We start from the raw sequence: 20192 nt of genomic DNA, 5'->3' as shown, positions 1-20192 counted from the left end.
CTTGTTTTTGAATAATATTATTATACTTCCTGAGATTTTGACAAAGAATTGATACATATTCCATACATATTTTCTGTCAGTCAACTTAGTTGAAGTAAATTTATATCATCAAAGTAGAATATCTATTTCATTCAGATAAAATACGTATAAGATATTTTAAAATGTATACCTTATGTTATATGAATGTGCATATCCTAAGAGTTCATTGATCGAAATAGAATGATAAAGAAATAATAAAGAATGCTATATAAAAGATAATTAAATATGTTGAAAATACATTTATTTTGAAGAAGTACTTACCACATGTAACGACTTCTATTATATTATATAAAAATACCATACATGTTTTCTACTTCAATGAAAACATATGTTATACTAGGGATAATCTAAATACAAAGAACATAATCTAATAACATGTATAATGGATATTATATCTTAGAATGGAATCCAGTTTTTTACAATAATTATATTTAAACCGAATTTTATATTGTCCATTATTTGGAAACCATGATAAAACGATAACTGGAAATTGTGTACTTGCTTAAAGGAAGAAACTAAAGAATATATGATATGCAAAGAATGTAATATTTAAGAAATATGCAATTAGAAAAAAAGTTGTTGCAAATATAGACGCAAAAGATAGCTTTACGTTAAGGATTCATATGTATATTCATTTCCTCAGGTAATTAAATACTTATAATCTCTAAATCTCACAAATAAATAATTTAATTAGTTATATTTCGTGGACAAACCAGAAGCGAATGTGACGTTAATAAAGTGAGAAAATGCAATAGAGTATCGTTCCATTCTATATGCTTTACAGACCCGGTCTCATCCGGAGAGACACAGAAATGTAAACAATCCGGTGACTTAGAGTGACCTGGTGACAAGACAATCGCAGCGACCCACATAGATCCAGTGACCTGGAAGTAGCTGAAATATCAACTCTACAGCATTTTGTAATGGATTAATGACGTACACGATTGGAGTTCGAATAATCACGTCTTTGATTTTTGATGTTATATTTCTTAATCTACTATGTCTTGACTGTTCCAAATATAATTTAATGTTTATTCGTCTTCCAATATTGAAAACTAATGCGGTAGGTTTGAACACGGACTAGCAAAACGATTTAACTAACAATATATACACAAATATATACACAAGAATCCTGCAGTGCTTCCGCAACATTCTTATAAAGGTAGTTGATGAGTACTTCAAATTATATGCCCGTAACGAAACTCCCTCTATAAAAATTGCTTCGTGAGTATCTTAGGATTCTGAACATGTATTTTTGGATAGTGCACATATTATTTCCTAAGTGAAGTCCTGACCCGACTACGGAAGTTCCCATAGTTTCGGAGCTATGGACCTTCAAAGTTCATTTCTTCATTTTTTCGGCAACCTAACTCCGAAAGGAAGCATTTGTGCACCCAGGTTGGTCCATACTTTTTGTCTTATCTTAGTGTCAGGAATCACCTCCCAAACGTTGTCGGTGTTATTTTGAAACACCCAGTATATATAAAAATGTCGAACTATAGATTTTCTGTTATTACAGCAAAATATTACCAAAGAAAACAAGAAATAAATTACATGTCAGGGGAAAATGCTCTATGATGCTGAGTAGGTACAAGTTACTATCTTTATTGAACCGAAAATATTACAAATTCCGCATCACCGCAATAAAAAAAATCGGTCTTCCTGTGATTCATATTGCTTGCTGAATTCCATTATAAATATCATCTTCACTCGAACCATTAGCAAACATTAACTGTCTCAACCTACTATCGTAACACTGAATTTGAGAGTAGATTTGATTATAATCATTATTTTTTTTGTACTCTATTTCCCTTCTTTTTCCTTCCCTCAGGTTTTCTTTTAATCCTTTTCCACTTTTATCTTTGAACAAAATTTCAAATGGGGAGTCCCTGCACATGCCTGAATTATTATGTATGTATAGTATGAATATCTATTTTTGGAGGCTATTGTAACCAGAACCCATCCTTGGGATAATAATCCATTGAAATAATCTCCCAGCCATTTCTAAGCGTTTCCGGTCTACGGGGATCCAATATTGAAATCGACTGTACATATATCTATCGCTTCCGGTTTTAATAGATGAGTAAGGATGGAAAGCCTATTCTTGAGTGTTAAAAATAATTTCTCGGTACCTCTAAGAATTTTATTTTATAAGGATCAGCAATGAAAGCGACAATGTAAACGTACATATGGATTCTCTACTCGTGGTACTTAATAATATTCTATGTAAAACATTTATTGCTATGTTCTGCCGTTTACTTTCTGATACTTGTCGGTAGACAGACAAACAGACGGACAGAATCATTGTAAAGCTTTTCTTATACTTACAGAGTGAATATTTTGGAAGTCAAAAAATCATTGACACTCCGTAAAACAACAACAAAGTTGAATTCTTTTATTTTTAATGTTATGACTTTTCACACCTAAAGAACAATAATTTCTGATTTCAGAGAAAGCAACATATATTAGTTTGAACAACACTAAAAATAATAGATTGTATTGTGACAATATTGGTGCAATGTTGCATTCCTTAGACCAATTTATGATAATCGACACTAATACAGAATTCAGGTGTACCATGATCTGTGGCAGTTAGTCTATGTAGGAAATACACAAGTTATCTACTATTGAAATAAACGAAGAAGAAATATGACACGTACTGTAATTATTAGAAATAAACAAATTTCTTACTTAAGTTGGGGTTAGTGTGATGAGCACAGTTGCAAAGTTCCAATTCTTTCTTGATGCGACATTCTACTAGACAAGCAGAATAGCTGTAGGCAGGGTATCTTTGCAGGTAGTTCTCGTCATGGAAACGACAACCTCTCTTTTCTGGAGGCACATCACGAACTCCATAATTGTTTTGAATCTCACTCAATTGAAAGATTAGCTCATATACTTTGTTCCAGTCGGCTAATAACAGTTTCTCTTGTTGCTCGTGGTTAACTGTAGGGACGTCGTATGGGGAATGTACGAACACCTGAAAACAAAGCAAATAGTAGATAACTTTCAATTTGTTTTATATGATTATATGGCATGTTGAGTGATGTAAGTTCCATATTTTTATGCACTATATGCGAAGAAAGATCATCTTGAAACTCGTCAATTTTGTTCTAGAAAGAAAAATATCAAGATAACGAAGTCCATGTAAGTTTAAAGACAACGTTCACATAACTTAACCACAAACTAATTTCATATTGTATATAACTGGCTATTGCTGGGAAACAAAAGCCACCAGCATATAGTATCCTTTAATCCATTCTAATCAGGACTGTTCTTCCTAATTTCCTTCAGGTATTGTCTTATACGAGATTGTTTTTAAAGAATATAGTATTTTAAAATATTTTCGGGTTGGCGCTGTGTTTGATAGTTTGAGCATCGCAATGATTTGCTTCATGAATTGGCAAGGCAAGAGCAGCTGGCAGGGTAGTGACAATGTTCTTATTTCTTGTTGAGAATGGTGAAAATGTTTAATACCACCGAACGACCTGTAATATCCATGTTTTGCTTCTTGCGCGCAAGAAACGTCACGTCAGCAAATATTCATAATCAATTTGTGAGGTGTATGATGCAAATGCTACGAGTGCGGAAATGATAAGAAACAGGCTTAGGAAGTTCAATGAAGTTCGTGATCTGCGGAGTGGTCGACTGCCTATGATCACGAATGATTTTATGAACGACAACATTCGCGAGGACAGACAGTTCACAGCAACATTGCTTTTCACAATATTCACAGTTCGTCCTGTACAAAATTGTGGTAGGGCACATAGGATTTCAGAAGTTATGCGCACAATGGATGGCACTCAACATCCCCAGCGAAAGAAAAAAATCATGCAGTCCATGTTCACTCGCAAGATTTTGTGCATCTTTTTCTAGGACAATCAAGACATTTTGCTCGTTGAATTCATACCCAGGGATGAAATATTCGAAGGATATGCACTGTGTTACTCAGCAAAGACTTGCATGGAAAGCTTTCCTGTAGAATTGTTTTAGTATATGACGATGTAAATTCACGCATAGCCATACATATCCAATATTTTATCGCATGATTTAGGTAGGATTCTACAGTTCTGACTTTCCACAGGCAATTTTTATCTGTTTCTACTTCTGACTTGACATCAAACGAGTGTTGCCTGTTTCTACCTCTAACTCCACACCAAGCGACTTTCACCTGTTTCAACATCTGAGGAAATATCCTAGTAGCAAACATTTCGATTGAGACGATGATGTAAAAATAAGTTCAAATTCGCTATCACCATACGGCATCTCTCTACTACGAAAAAACACAAAAAGAATTTCCCAGTATGATAGGTGTCTGAATTATGTTGACAGAAATGTGGAGAAGTAGTTTAAAGTGTGTTACGTCATGTAGAAATAAGGTATAATGCAAATAATGTTTTACTTATTTTTTAAATAGTAAATAGTAAATAATTCCGACCACTGTTCCTCTTCGCTGATGTGATGTTGCGGTGAGTTTTGTAGGCCATCATCATCTTGAATGTCTCTCAAGGTGATGATGGCCTACAAAACTCACCGCAACATCACATCAGTGAGGAGGAACAGTGGTCGGAATTATTTACTATTTACTAGCAATACACTTGCCAATTTCGTCACGCTCGCACCAAATAACTAAGCGCCAAGAATTACCCCCTGGAAATGAGGGAAATCGCACATTTTATCTATCACGTCTCTTCAGTTCATTGAACATTGCCGCTATATTGCTCCTCACGTAGTACCACACACTACATTGACAAGCCTGTTCCTACGGTCGTCACTTGACCTCCAGACATCTGGCCTATTTCCTACTCTAGATGTTTCCATTAAGTGTATAAGTATTTATATGTAGAAGCTATATTTCATTCTCATTCTTCATGTTCGTTACGAATTTCGAAGGTTCCAGACAGATTTCTTTCTACTCCTGTCAATAAGACACGTCAGTTACCCTTGCACCTGTTGGCGTAACTGAACCAGAAAAAAGCCTTTGCCCGGACCATAGCTGCCAAAAAATGCAAGGTGTTACCCTAGCCTATTTCCTTTTCTTTGGTACAATCATCTCAATTTTCTGCAGTGCTACATACAATCAAATGTTAAATTTTGAAAATAATTAAAAAGTGTATAAATTTTGTAGAAGTGTATCTCATGGTCTATCTCGTTTCCTTGGATGGGTAAGAAATTGCCAAAAACTTGAATTTGAGAGGTTTTTTTTTACTTTTATCCTATGTAGAATGGCAATTTTTTGCAACATATGGTGCTATGGATGCGTACTAGTCCATTCTCTTGAATATAACTGAGTACGATGGTGCACACTTGTCAAATTTCGGTACTAGTGTTTGAAGTTTTAAATTGTCAAAAAAAAAAATATTGTATAAAACTGGGGTACATATCTATGGGGTACATAACTGGGATACGTGGTTCATGGTATCCTAAACCGATGCGATTTGTACTTTAAAATATTGACAATATCATCTTTGACCGTCTACTTATACAAATTTTGGACTTGAGTTTTGATAAATGCACTTGTAATTAATTGAACTATTGTAATATCTACCAATTCATATATATAAATTTATCACCTTCACACTATGAACCTTAAGGGTTTGTATTCACGACTCAGTCTAAGCTCATTAACACTTTTTGATGATGTAACTTGCTAGATTTTAATTTGTGGAAAACAATCTTTGCTTAAATATGATTTGTTACTCACACACCCATTGAACGGCGTCCTTGCTACTGATTAATAGTCTAATTCTTTAGCAAATTTAATTTCTATCACAGTTAAGAAAAATATTTAATCATATATAATTCTTTAATGCATGTTTTAACTTTAATTGGTGACATTTAAATTCAGTGAAATCTGATCGGTTAGCCACACTTATAGAACAGTGCTTTGCCACTGATTAATAATTATGTTGATTCCTTAAACATAATTTTAAACATGATTCTTTCTTATTGTAGTTAAGAAAATACATTTCTCAATATAATATTCTTGAAAAATTCTTAGAGAATTTTTACCACTCTAGTGAAGTCTTTAAGACCATAAGTTTTTGTAAAACGAAAATTTCCAAATTGTGAATCATAAAAACCTTTCAAGTGAATTTAATTTTCCTAATTTATCAACCGTTTATATTCTTCACCGAATAGTTAAACCAAATGAAGTTAACGGGCAATTATATACCTTTCTTACTGTATTTTTGTTTGGCAGTTTTTCTTTTGCTAAAAATGTTTAGTTGAGAATTTAATTTTAAATGATTTCTTCATTTTCTTTTTCCATTTTCAAAATCAGTTCTTTAGTTGATTAAAAATTTTCGCTTACAATTTTTATCACTTTAAATATTTCCTCCTTTGAACTCTTCTCTGCAAGATTTGTGTGTTTCGTTGCAACCTTTTAGTTGAAAGTTGTTTCAAGAAGCTATTATTTAAAATTGTTTTAAAATAGCTAGTTTAATATTTTTGGTTAGGAAAATTTTGTTAAAATTTCTTATTCGCATATTTCTTTTGTTTCAACAGTTTGTAATTATTGAAAAAATTCGATTATAAATTTCTGTGCAGATTTTTTTCTCGTTCATTAGAAACAAAAATATTGTTTGAAAGTTACCAAACCTGATTGAAGTTTTCCAGTATCATTCCAATCTTTGTCATTATTACTTAGCTCCAAGCCAGAACAATATTGTACGATGTCAAGAGAACTACAGTACACCAAATTCGTTAATGACATATACAAGCCATTTGCCAAGATTATAAGTTTACAACATAATACGCTTGACAATATTTCTCTGGTCAAGTTATTTGTACAGTTTGGATATAGAGTACTAGTATTTCAACAAGATAAAAATTTTGTTTTATCAGAAAGAAATCTGCCTAAGGAAGTTGCAAACTGTAGATACTACAAAGTTTTTAAAATGCGAGTTCTGTATTTTTATTCTGAAAAGGATTAATTAGAAGATTCCGTTCTGATACACAATCTCACGACCACCACATCTTTATTCGAGTGAATGATTATCAATTCAAGACAAGTGTATATGTATACGTGCAAAATATATTGAAATTATAGTACGCTAGCATTGAAAGCTTTAATTAAATTATATTGTTTATAACTTGCATCAGCTTGATGTAATCAAAAATCCATACTCCATGGTGATATTATTCAAAGAATAGCATTCTGGTTGGAAACACATATACTACTAACGTTAAAGTTTACGAAGAATGACTGTTTTCTCGTTATTATCCATTGAATACCTTGAAAATTAAACATGTAGTTGTTGGTGTAATACATTTGAATTTATGATATTTGAGAATCCGAACTATCGGGAGTAAAGTTTGACATTGAAAACTGGAAGAGAGTGCTTACTCTATTCAATTGTATTATTGATCATTTTAGGACAGAAATGGATGTCAGATCTTTAAGCACTAACATTGAAATACCTAGTGAAAAAATTGTGCTTCTACGGAAAACAAGAACAATGCATGTACCACGCAATATTGTTAGCCTTGCATAAACTGAGCAGAATCTATTTACAAGTGCAATAAGATATGGTAAACATGCCGTTAGAGTGTTCTGTGAGATAAGAATATTAAAAAAGTATTATTTTCATTAATATGTACTTCATTTTGTGTAATATAAAGTGTAGAGTATGTAACCCCTGTCACTATCGTTCATGGATGATAAACAATTTATCAATGATAATATAGATATTGCTTTCCATTAATAGATAATACAATAGACCTGAAAAGACTTCAACTAGAATTAAAATTATATTTCTAAGTACTAAATGGTGAAATACAAAATAAAACTCCTTCAAGAATATCTAATCCCTTCTTGGACATGAACGTACGTATATGGTTAACAACAACAATCACCAAACAGCGTTTCATTTATCATGTATAAATGCATGAAATTTAAAAATACGGTACAGCTACGTATTAGAGAATATGAATATATATATATATATATATATATATATATATATATATATATATATATATATATATATATATATATATCAAAATCACAAATCCCTCTCGTCTTCTATAGAACGTGCGTGTGGTCCCGGGTTCGATTCTAAGTGGGAAAGCAAAAAAAAAATTCTAATAAGTTATTTTCATCAATCATCCGTCTGCTATAGTTTAAAGTACATAACTGTGGGGCGTTAAACTAAAAAAAAATCTTTCTTTCCTTTTATGTTTCTCTCTTTCTTTTTTCTTCTCTTTATTGTCTTTAATATATATTCTTGGACAGAAAGGAACATGGAAGGAGGAAACGGACAAAAACCTGGCGGCCAATACCTTGCCGCCCAAAATCTCGCGTGGCCAGAAACTCGCTGCCCGAAACCTCGGGGAACAAAATCTCGCTCGCCTGGTCAAAACCTCACCGTCCAAAACCTCGCGGACCAAAATCACACTTGGCCGAAACCATCCGGAATGAAACCTTTCCTTAAAATTTACCCAATGAGTTTCTTAATATGCAATTCCATATTACAAATAATAATAATAATAATAATAATAATAATAATAATAATAATAATAATAATAATAATAATAATAATAATAATATGATAATGATGATGATGGGTTTTCTCGGGGTATTCCCGTTTCTTGCCGTTTTCTTCATTCCATCATTTCCTTCATCCTGATCATCTACGTCTCCTTTAACATACAGGACATATTCGAGCGGCGTACAAACTTAGATATTATTTGATACTTTCATAAATGTTATTCGATTTTGTTAGAATTTGTTAGAAGGTCATCATCAAAGTGATATGATAAAGCCATCGCATGGTAAAACTCCATGTTGAAAATTTGATCCAGACCGGTCGGATAGTTCAAGAGGTATTGCTATCACACACGCAGACACTTTCATTTTTATGTATTTCTATATGTATCCCCTTCCCCTCCCGTCAAAATGAAACGATAAAAGCATCCCATGCACAAACCTGATCTGTGTAGCAAATTTGATCGAGATTGGTCTCGTGGTTCAAGAGTTATTAACTTTTATTAATTTTTATATATCTCCCCCTCCCATTCGTTGTGCCGTCAAAGTGAAATTATAAAAGACATCCCAGGCCCGAACCTCATCTATGTTGAAAATTTGATCAAGATCGGTCGGGTGGCTCAATAGGTATAATGTCACAAACTTAGTCATTTTCATTTTTATATATATAGATTTCCAAAGCACGCGTTAGAATTTTTTTATCGTTATTTTAATGTAATTATGTGTTATTAATATATATACACGTTTAAAGATACACAATTCATTTACACAACATATTCTAATGATTTTTGAATTTTCGTTCCTAATAATGTGAATATTCCAAACATTAAATATATCACTAAAACAAATATTAACAAAAATTGTGAAACACTTGGCTTGGCTTGTCTCTTTCCAGACATTTTCCGTTCATAAACTCAAAACATTCTTCAGAACATCGTCAAAATGGTTGTCAGAATTTTAGGATGTCCGTACTTCCGTCTTATTGTGGGTTATAGAAGAAAATTCTCGTCCAGTTCTTTACCAGGAGGTAATGCCTATGATCGATGACACATTCCCGCGCTGAATGGCAATATTGATACGTTGGAAAAGGAATGCAGTAGGTCGGGGATCACCAGTTTTGATTTGCTATTCGTTGACCAACTTCATTAATGAAATTAGATCCTTCGTGACTCCAAGACCCACTGGTTTCTATTGCTGGTGTTACAAACCAATATCTGTTCAATAGGTTTGTGTATTTTAGCCTTTTGTCGGATTCTCTGTGAGCGGCGACGAGACCTGCCTGAATTGAAGAATGGGTTATGTTGGAAAGAGCAAACGTATTGGAATGTATGAAATCCCAGACTAGTGCTTTTCCGCTTTTCCACGGCACCATGGTCACGCCGTCAGGCCTTTTATCATCAGAAAAAATTAAATCTTTGAGTTTTACGTTCCACGGTTATGCCGGTTAGGCTAAAGGAGACGGTGATGATGAGTAATGAATGAAATGGTGGAATGAAGAAAGTGGGAGGAAACGGGAGAACCCCGAGAAAACCCACGCACACCACAAAGTTCACTTGGCGGGGGCTGGGATCGAACCCGGGACCCCAAGCACCAGAGGCGAACGCTCTACCACTGAGCCACCGCGGCCCAGTTTTTATCATCAAAGCGGCAACAACCATTTGGTTCTTTTATTGAAGGAACCCCCGCTGATACGAGTGCTCTACAAATAATGTAGTTCACATTATGGTGTCTAGATTGTCTTCCCGCACTCTTTTTACATGAAAGACCATGTGATCCTTTATTATCAATATATGCGTTGGAAGCAGAACAGTAGTGAGGCTCGTCAATATTAACCCCTAAGCGCAGAGCTGTAGCAATACGAAAGCTCTCATTAGAAAGGTGTAGGCCAAGTATGTGAGAAGGTAGGGCTTGAAGCCATGCTCCGTTTTTGGAGGAGGAGATAGCTAACAGCCTGGCTTTGTCATCTGGGTTATTAGTTGATGATAGGAGCGAAGATAAACGAAGCTTAACTATAGATTCATCCCAAACAGACTGGACATGTCTTTTGTCGTTAGGTGGGGGATTCATTCCAATCAGACTAGTCCATTTATCGATGCATTCTTGTATATCTTGAACCGAGTTCAAGTCAACCTCCTGTTGAAGAAGAGATCCAGTTAGTTCTCGTGAGCCATAGGATGATAGAGGATATATATATATACAGGGAAAGACAGAAAATCTAAAAACACTTCATTCAAGACAAGTAAGTTTGGCCCTCCACTGTACAACATGTGGAAATTACGTCTGAACTCAATTCCGGCCTACAGAACACGGTTTCATCGAAAACAGTGCTGCGGGAACTTTATAAAATGAAAATCCATGGCAGGGCCGCTATCGCCAAACCGCTGGTCACAGCAGTAAATGCGAAGAGGTGTGTCCAGTGGTGCAAGGACCACAAGGCGTGGACTCATGAGCAGTGAAAACACGTAATGTGGTTCGATGAATCGACCTTCACCTTGTTTCGAACAGCCGGTCGTGTTTAAGTATGGAGAACACCGTCGCAGGCCTATGATACAGACTGTCTGCTCCCAACTGTAAAGCATGGGGGTGGTTCTGTTACATTATGGGCAGTGATATCGTTGTTTTCTGCAGGTCCCATCATAGCCATGCATGGAATGATGAATGCTAAGGCGTATGAGGCCATTTTGGCGGAGCTGGTTCTACCCATGGCCCAAATATTGTTCCCTGATGGTGATGGCATCTACCAAGATGAATTGGCACCCTGACACACTGCAAAAACGGTGAAATCATGGTTAGAGGAGCATGACCAGGAGCTATCACACCTCCCCTGGTCCCACAATCACCAGATCTGAACATCATTGAGCCATTGTAGTCTGAGTTAGAAAGGCGTGTTCGGTTTCACTATCCTGCACCAGCATCCCTTACGGAACTGGAGTATGTTTTGGAGGAACAATGGTACAAAATTCCACACGCCACGATTCAGGAGTTGTATACGTCCATTACACGTCGAGCCTAAGCTGTTTTGGACGCAAAAGGAGGCCCCACACCATACTAGGTATGATTTTGACACTTTTGCAAACGTTTTAGATTTTTTGTGAAACCCCTGTGTATATATATATATATATATATATATATATATATATATATAGAGAGAGAGAGAGAGAGAGAGAGAGAGAGAGAGAGAGAGAGAAAGCATTTTACATCGAAGAAATCGTCATGAAGAGGTTTTGTACTGACATTTCTGCCCAGGCGAGATTGTGTCGCGAGATCAGGACCGCGAGTTTTTTTTTCAGGCGAAGATTTGGAAAACGAGGTAATTTCATAAACCTATTCTCTCTGTGGCAGTGGAGAGAAGTAGCAAATCATGTGAAACGGATGGCAAATCATTGCATTGTATTTGTAGTTATGATATTTCTCCTATTTCCATTGCATATTTAATTGTTCTAGATTAAAAATATAAATAAAGAATCAAATTTATGATTTAAAATTACCGTAATTTCCTGTATTGTATCTATTCTGTTTCTCTACAACATTTCATATGCATTCTGTAATATTATAGTTCAATCTCCATCCTTGACTATGGCAAAAATGCAAGAAAAATGATCCAGATCTATAGGGAGTGCGTAAGGATCTAGGATCATTTTTCGGCTTAGCCTCTGGAACGGAGTCTAGGATTTTGTGACCAGAAGTGAACCTCAAAAAGTGATTATAGTATTAAACTTCAATTGCTCCAAAAACATAATATTACGCTATATATTGATAAACACAATCATATGCCCAATAACTCATTTTCCCTCCCAACATTTTACCTTGTCTGTCTAAATAATAACTTTTTTGTACATATCAGAGAATGAATTCATCGTCAATGTCCTGAACTCTCTCAGTATCACTGTCGACCTCCTCGGCCAGCATCAACTTGATCGTCGACCTGCTCACCAACATTGAGCTCCTCACCGATTTCTTCGGTCATTAACGACATCTTGTAGATCCTCTGTCGACCTCCTGAGCCATCATCGGTTTCAGTCGACTCTTTGTCGATCTCCTTGGCAACCATCGACCTATTAAATGACCTGTTTGGCAACCATAGATTCCTAAGTCTTTCGCATTGGCCAATATGCTGATCAGTCTTCCAGGTTTATCGAATCTCATGGACCTTCTTGTCGATCTTTGTATCTACTACGACCCTATTCGGCTTCTCGTTCAGCTCCGTTCCTTCCTGAGACCTATAAAACTTCCACATTGATCTCTGAAATCCATGGAATCTCACCGACTTCCTTAGCAGAACACTATCCTTTCGTCAGATCTTGTCGACAATCTGTCGATCTCCCAGTTCTCTTCGCCGATCTTACTGTCATGGATTCTATGATTAGCATGCGTATGTACGTCTTTCAAACCCGTTGTTCCATTGTTGAACATTTTCGAAATCAATTCAACCCTTTTCCTATGTACCTTCAGGGATTTTAATTTATCTAAATAATTCGACTTTTATGGTAACAGTACACAAGAGCTTAGAAATTTGGTATATAACATGAAAACACATACGGCAACGAATTATATGAATTAATATACATACATATATGAATTAATGAATTATTTCTGAATATATACAATTACCTGCAATTTGTCATCGGAAACTACTTCTAAAACTCCTGGCCCTGTCGTCAAATTGGATTCGAAATCACGATACTCAGTTATTCTGTTTTGTATCCTGAAATATCACAACATTTATCATATATATATATATATATATATATATATATATATATATATATATATATATATATATATATATATATATATATATATATCAAGTGTTTTTCTAATATAAAGTTCATGCTTTCTACACATTTTTACTTACTGAAACTGATTTATATATGTATCACTCATTGCTTACTCCTAAACTTTAAAATGATACTTTATATGTTGTGACTTATTTGTCGGCACCCCTGTCGTTATTTTTGCGTGTTAAGAAGACATGGACATGGAATTCCTATAGAATTCTTAGCTAGAAGAATATAATTAAATCTGAAGTATAAAATTGGACGTTGAAGCCTCTTAAGCTGTTGAGATTAAGACGAATTCACGAATAAATAAACTAAAATTACTACTTTGGCATATAGTGAAACATGAAATATTTAAACCCGTTAATGTATTTATTTACTGTTATTTTAATGACTACAGTGTTTTGTTTGTTTCCACCGCCGCTCTGAAATTTAAAGGAATATACATATGTTCATCTTCAGTATGTACAAACTTTTAACAGAATGGAGGAAGTACGTAGTTGTCTCTACCTACTATACAACCCAAGTTTAATTTAAACCCATGGAAATTAAAACGAAACTAGTGACTAAGCACTGTAGAAACAAGTTTTTATTTTTTATTCCAGTTTTTCATTACCTTATCCTGTACCAATTTTAGTACGGTCCATAAAATCATATGAGATTTCTTAAAATGGGTTAATAAGTATTGCTTGAAGCTCAACTCCACTTTCAACCAATCGTGTGAGTTTTTTCAGATTAAGTTACTAGTGTAACTTAGGTCAAAATGGAATGCAACTCCCGGAGTACGGCGCAAATTCGCTGAAAATCATCAAAATATCGTTGATAAACGTCGCTGTTAGACTAAAATAATTATAAAACCTATAAATATAATATATAGCATTTTTTTTACTGCGACGTGAAAAGATTTAGGTACTTTACCATGCTATGTAGTAACTAGTGCCGATAGGCCTAACACATTCAGACTACTGCATATTAACTTACACAAGATAAATTCACTTGTGCAGTTTTGAGTGTATATATCAAAACGAACGACTCAGATGCCTAAAACGAATGATTCATGCTCCTCTACTTTAGTAAACTATTATTTACACTCTATAGATCACTATAAAAATCAGTGGCAAGCAGTCTTCTTGACACTACATCTAATACTTGTAGCGAAGTATCTATAATTTCGCGACATAAAAAGTATATAGCCGCGTAGGGGTGAAATTTCTTGATATTTTACTATTATTTAGCCAGCTTGTCGTTTCATGTCTTCTTCTTAATGAATCCACTGTTACCAGCCCCGATTTCTTGTATTCCAAAGAGCACTAGAGTTCTATCAGCATACAAGTACAGGGTACCATAACACATACTGTGAAGTCTTATTAAAGTAGCTAAATGTAATGGCTGGGAAACAAGGTGCTCATTAGAAGCAGGACTCTGAAACAAGGGCCTCATTAAAAGCGGGTCTGGGAAACATGTTCCCCATTAAATGCAGGGCTAGGAAACAGAACCCCATTATGAGCAGGACTAGCTTGAACACAGGGCTTCCATTACAAACGAGACTTTGAAACAGGGACTTCATTACAAGCGGGACTAGGAAACAGTGACTCTGTTTCAAGCAGAGCTGCGAAACGGGGGTCCTATTATAAGTGAAGCTGGGTAAAAGTGACCCTATTAAAAGCAGGGTTGGGAAACAGGGACCCTATTAAAAGCAGGGTTGGGAAACAGGGACCGATTACAAGCGAGGCCCTCATTATTTGCTTCATAAGACCATAGTGCATAACAATACAAAATACCGTTGTTGTATGTGTGTTTTATTTTTTGGAGTCCCTCAAGAGATTGGGGCCCTAAGCTATAGCTTATTTAGCTTATATGTAATCGGCACTGGCTAGAAATGGTGAATTAGCCCACCATTCGTCATTGTTTTGTCAAATTTTGCCGCGGTAACACAGCATTGCAATATGAGAGCCATGGGCACCGACCAACATCCAGCTTGGATAAGCTCTTCAAGAGTATGTAAGCAGACCCTCCGGAAAGTATTCGTCTTAATAAGAGATGAGTTACATACACACGTTCAAATGACGTTAGGCGGTTCCTTTCAATCGATCAGGTGAAAAGTTTGGACTCATGAGTACTACATTAGATTTTAGGTTTTTCCTGTTATGTGGTTTTATTAGTGCTATTTTTGAGTTAGTTTCTAGTTATGTGTATATTTCATATTTTGTAATTAATCAGCCTTTTTGTGGACTTGTGGACAATTTTCTTACTTTTCTTTACTTGTTCCCAGTGTGCGAATTAGATAATCTATATTGAGGGGGATAAAATTAGGCCAATACGGCGTAAAGTCTGAAGATGCAATAATTCAAAATGAGACAATAATGCTATCCCCCCCCCCCACACACACACACAAATATTAATTCAACAAATCTACTGACAATAACTATGTACGTATATATTGTCTGACATGCACACACCACACCTAACATTTCTGAATGTGTATAATGTTGTACTCACCCTTGTGCCCGCAGCTCTCTAAGGTTTATTTACTTAATAATGCGGCCCAAGCGATTGTCATGCTCATAAACATATGTTAATTTTCCACTCATATTAAAATCTTCCATTTTGCTTTATTACACATAGCCTTTCAAAAATCTAACCTACTTCAATATTATGAAAACCGAAAACCACTAAAATAATTAGTTAAAGCCAGGGGCGGATCCAGGGGGGTACCGATCGGGGCAATCGCCCCCTTCCCCCAAGAAGAGGAAACGTTATTATTTTATATATAAATGAAACTCATCCCAAAGTTTGGGAGCCCTTAAAAGTAGCTCTAAGTAGCAGTATTACAACTCATCGCCCGCCCAGAAATCCGTCCTGGATCCGCCCCTGGTTAATGCGGACATACTTTTTTTTTTTTTAATCTACGTATTAACCTATCATACGAGAAATGGCCCAATTTCTGACACGAAAGTCAAATCTTAGGCTAAATATTTAAATACTCTCAATTCAAATTTCGAGCTTGCGCTTCTACTCCTCGATAATGCTGCGCTCACCACGATTGTTTTTTCAAATATCGATTCCGTGACTGAGCTTAGGAAGTCAACGCTTACAATTACTTTACTGTTAGGTTACAGCTGAGTTGATTCACGATGTGCTACGTTATCAAAAGAAATATAAACATTATATGAAAGTTTTCCAGACAACATTATTAGGTGGACAGCAAACTGTATAGCTAAAAGAAAGATGGAAAAAATGAAGGGTCAACTTTAAAAAGCCCGCTCCAGTTGAAGTGCTTCTACAGACATAGACAATGACAAGGGCGCCGATTTCTCTGTAAATTTGCGGGACCCATTCAGATGTAGAAGGTATATATATATGAAGATTTTAAGACAAATTGCACTCAAATTATGCCAAATATTCTACACTCATAAATACAATAGGGGGGCCACGTGTGTTTTGGGGGGCCCGAGCCCCCCCAGGATCGGCGCCCGTGGACAATGACACGGAAAACTAGTCGTATTAGCAAACACTGAAACAAAGCTTCAATCATGCGCTTACTCACGTTTACTAACATGTCTGCTAACTAGGAGCGCATCCCCAGCATGTCCGTTAACATAATAGCCACGAGAGAATATATATATATATCTCAGATTTTGAGTACAGTTTCAAAGTTCATTTCCATAAAGTGTAAAGGCAGTGATTACTATGCTAACTACCTCAAATTAAATGCAACTTTCGAGTTGCATACACGTAAACTACGAGGTAACGAGGACCATGCACTAACAAAGAATACACTGAAAAATTAAATATAACAAAAATTAAAAGAAGATGATAATCGATACAAATGTAGAGGATGAATATGACATGTCCGATCATCGCCAAGTCTGGTGGAAGAAGGTATTTCTTTACTTCTTCTTGGCCAACCACTAAGATCATTTATAAATCATATGTGACTTTGTTATGAGCAATTAGTACATTCAAATTCACGAACGATGACGAACTGAAGGGTACGAAGGTACGGTTACAAGTAACAACCGTAGTCATAATAATATAGCTCAACTAATCAACGATGAAAATAGTGGGGATATTAGAAATGGTGAAAACTGAATAGTTTACATCGCTCATTTCGAACATACAGATAGAAGATTAAACTTACAAGAAATGACAAAAATCAGTGTAATTTTAAGTTATACTGAGCATAGTTTGGGGGGAAAGGCGAGCATCCCGGTGGGGATACTTCAGCTGACTTCTTTGGGGGAGAACAAAATGTGATTGAGGGGGAAAATCCCCTCGTCCCCCCGATAATTCGCACCCTGTTTGTTCCCTTTAATTTTAGACTTCCAAATTATGCTATGCATAAATGTCGGAAGTCTTATAGAACGGCTTTGTTCGTCCGTCCGTCTGTCGATAGGTATCAGATCACAAACGGTGCGAGGTATTGAGAAGAGCATTTTGCAATCGATTCAGCTTTCCAGGAATAGGTTCAATTTTCCCCGTTAAGAATCTATTCAAACTAGGAATGTTCACATTAGCCATTTCAGGTTTCAACGATTATCTCCATAGAATGAAAACGGTAACAGGTAGCGAGAAGCTGTTTCTTGTAAACAATGCAGCATCTCAGGACTACACACCATAACTATCAGCATCAATCTATCAAAAGCGGAATTGGTTTACATTTATTCTTACTTCCGGTTTCAATACTAATTTGCATCTAGAGAAAATGGTAAATGATATCACAAGGCATTTTCTTTTTCTTTTTTCTTTTCTTTTCTCTTTCTTTCTTTTATGGGGGTGCCACAAAAGTAAGCTTCATCTCCTCCGATAATAGGGATGCGCACGAGTCGAGACACACTGTAAAATTCGAGACGAGTCGAGACAAACGTATTTCTCGACTCGAATTTTCGAGTCGAGACATAAGTCGAGTCGAGACAGCTCCTAAAAATCTCGAATCGACTCGAACGTCTCGAAAATCTTTCTATAACTTTTAATATTATTTTGAAGAAAATACTCATTCAGAAACACTCGGCACAAGAATTTCGGAAACTGCAGGACTTGTCAGGTGTTCGAGAAGTGTTGTGGTGAATATCTTCAACAAGTGGCGAAACTAAAAAAAAATAGAGCAAAAAATGGTAAGATATATCGAAAAGTGGTCTTTTAATACTGATTCATCGTCCCACTAATAAATTTTGTTTTTAGTTTTATCCATCTGTTCAAACCAAAACTGGTGAAAATTTACGACTTTGGTTACAACACTGATCGCATAATGGATAAAGCGGAAATAGTTCGCGACAAGGAGGTTTTTTATATAGCTTAAGTACCACAAGAATGTTTCACATCTGATTTTGCTTTTTTTATTGGTATACATCAATTAGCAATCAGAAGTTATATATATAAATTACCACTTGCGGGTTCAATATTAATCTTCACAGAGCAAAAATAGTAAGAGATAGTGGTAATGGCTTTTTTTATATGGACTCAGAGACTGCGGAAAGATTCTGTCTTTGGTCTTATTCCTTTATTGCAACCAGTAATTATAGACGTTTTGCTTCAAGTTAGAGTATTGAATTAGCATAGTATGTACAGCACACTGTGAAACGAACTCACTGGTTAGAAAATATATCTATATCTATGTATGTATGTATCTATCTATCTATCTAAGATAGATAGATAGATAGATAGATAGATAGATAGATAGATAGATAGATAGATAGATAGATAGATAGATAGATAGATAGATAGATAGATAGATAGATAGATAGATAACATTTTTATTTTTATTATAACAGACTTGGGTAAAAGTGAGAGGAAACTTGGGGGGACTGAATGTCCTGGCCATTAGCCTTATAATGACAGAGACAAGTATAATTGGTGCTGACGTCCACATTAAACTAACAATCAATAGACTAATAGGATAATATCAATACAAAATACTGTATTAGAACAATATTTGCACTCATATTTTCTCTTGTGTCATGATGAGTTATTTACAACAGATTGAATAAGTAGAATGCACTGACAAGGTACATTCGCGAAGTGTCCCCTCGGGATTCACATAAAAGTGATTCAAATACAAAGTTCTCCGATGCAAAATGTGTATTGTACTAATTTTAGCGGATCATATCGACAAAGGGGCCTTCATATATCCGGAATTAAATCATACACTACTATAACGCTCGCACAGAAAATTGCTTTTAGTTTCCTTAGGTGAAACTGAACATAAATGTGGGCATATGCAAAATAAATTGGATCAAGTACTGCTTTTCTCACATATGTTACCCACCCCAGCCGACATCTTCGATCGGCCATATTGGATTCAAATTTCGGTTTTACACATGAGAATAGGTGCAAATGATACATCAAACTCATGTACAATTTTCTCGGAAATTCATTGGTGTAGTTAGTTTTACCGTAGCTTGTATCGTTTGCAAGGTATTGCACGTTAAATGTCAGGCACTTCACGAATATTGAACCCAATAGGAAGTTGTGCCTGTATAGGGTAATCTTTTCATTTATCGTTGAAGAAATATTCTCTGAGCATACATACATACAGACACACAGACAGACGACAATACGCTGCTAAAGTCATCTGCTGTGAATTTTACTGGGCGCAGCATGTTGGTTACAAAAAAACTGTTGCTAGGGTGGTTGTTAAGGCAGTCTCAATGGCGTCACATGTAGCAGTTGTGAGCCTTGAAAGACGAACTTAAAATTATGAAAAAAGGCTAAATTGCGTATAATGAAAATCATGTATATATGCTTAACTACGACTGGGATAATTGAAGAACAGGTAGAAGCTAGTATGAAGAGGAAAAAACATCATGTATAGTATAAACTGAATAATAATATTCTCGATATATTGTTGATGAACAACATAAATATGTAGTCTGTAATGTCTGGTTTAA

At 35.4% G+C, this 20192-nt stretch overlaps 1 protein-coding gene across 1 annotated transcript in view; it reads right to left on the bottom strand.

The window, feature by feature from the left end:
* LOC145686258 (sodium channel protein Nach-like) overlaps positions 1–20192 on the bottom strand; it is a 148777-nt gene that overhangs the window by 52406 nt on the left and 76179 nt on the right. The window contains exons 5-6 of the mRNA XM_081759374.1: positions 13139–13232; positions 2731–3019 (exon numbers count right to left, since the gene is read on the bottom strand). Coding sequence (XP_081615500.1) covers positions 2731–3019; positions 13139–13232 — 383 coding nt within the window. The remainder of the gene's footprint in view (positions 1–2730; positions 3020–13138; positions 13233–20192) is intronic.

Source organism: Thermobia domestica, chromosome 5 (assembly GCF_964235325.1).
Source record: "Thermobia domestica chromosome 5, izTheDome1.hap1.1, whole genome shotgun sequence".
NCBI lineage: Eukaryota > Metazoa > Arthropoda > Insecta > Zygentoma > Lepismatidae > Thermobia > Thermobia domestica.
This window is presented reverse-complemented; position numbering and strand designations above follow the sequence as displayed.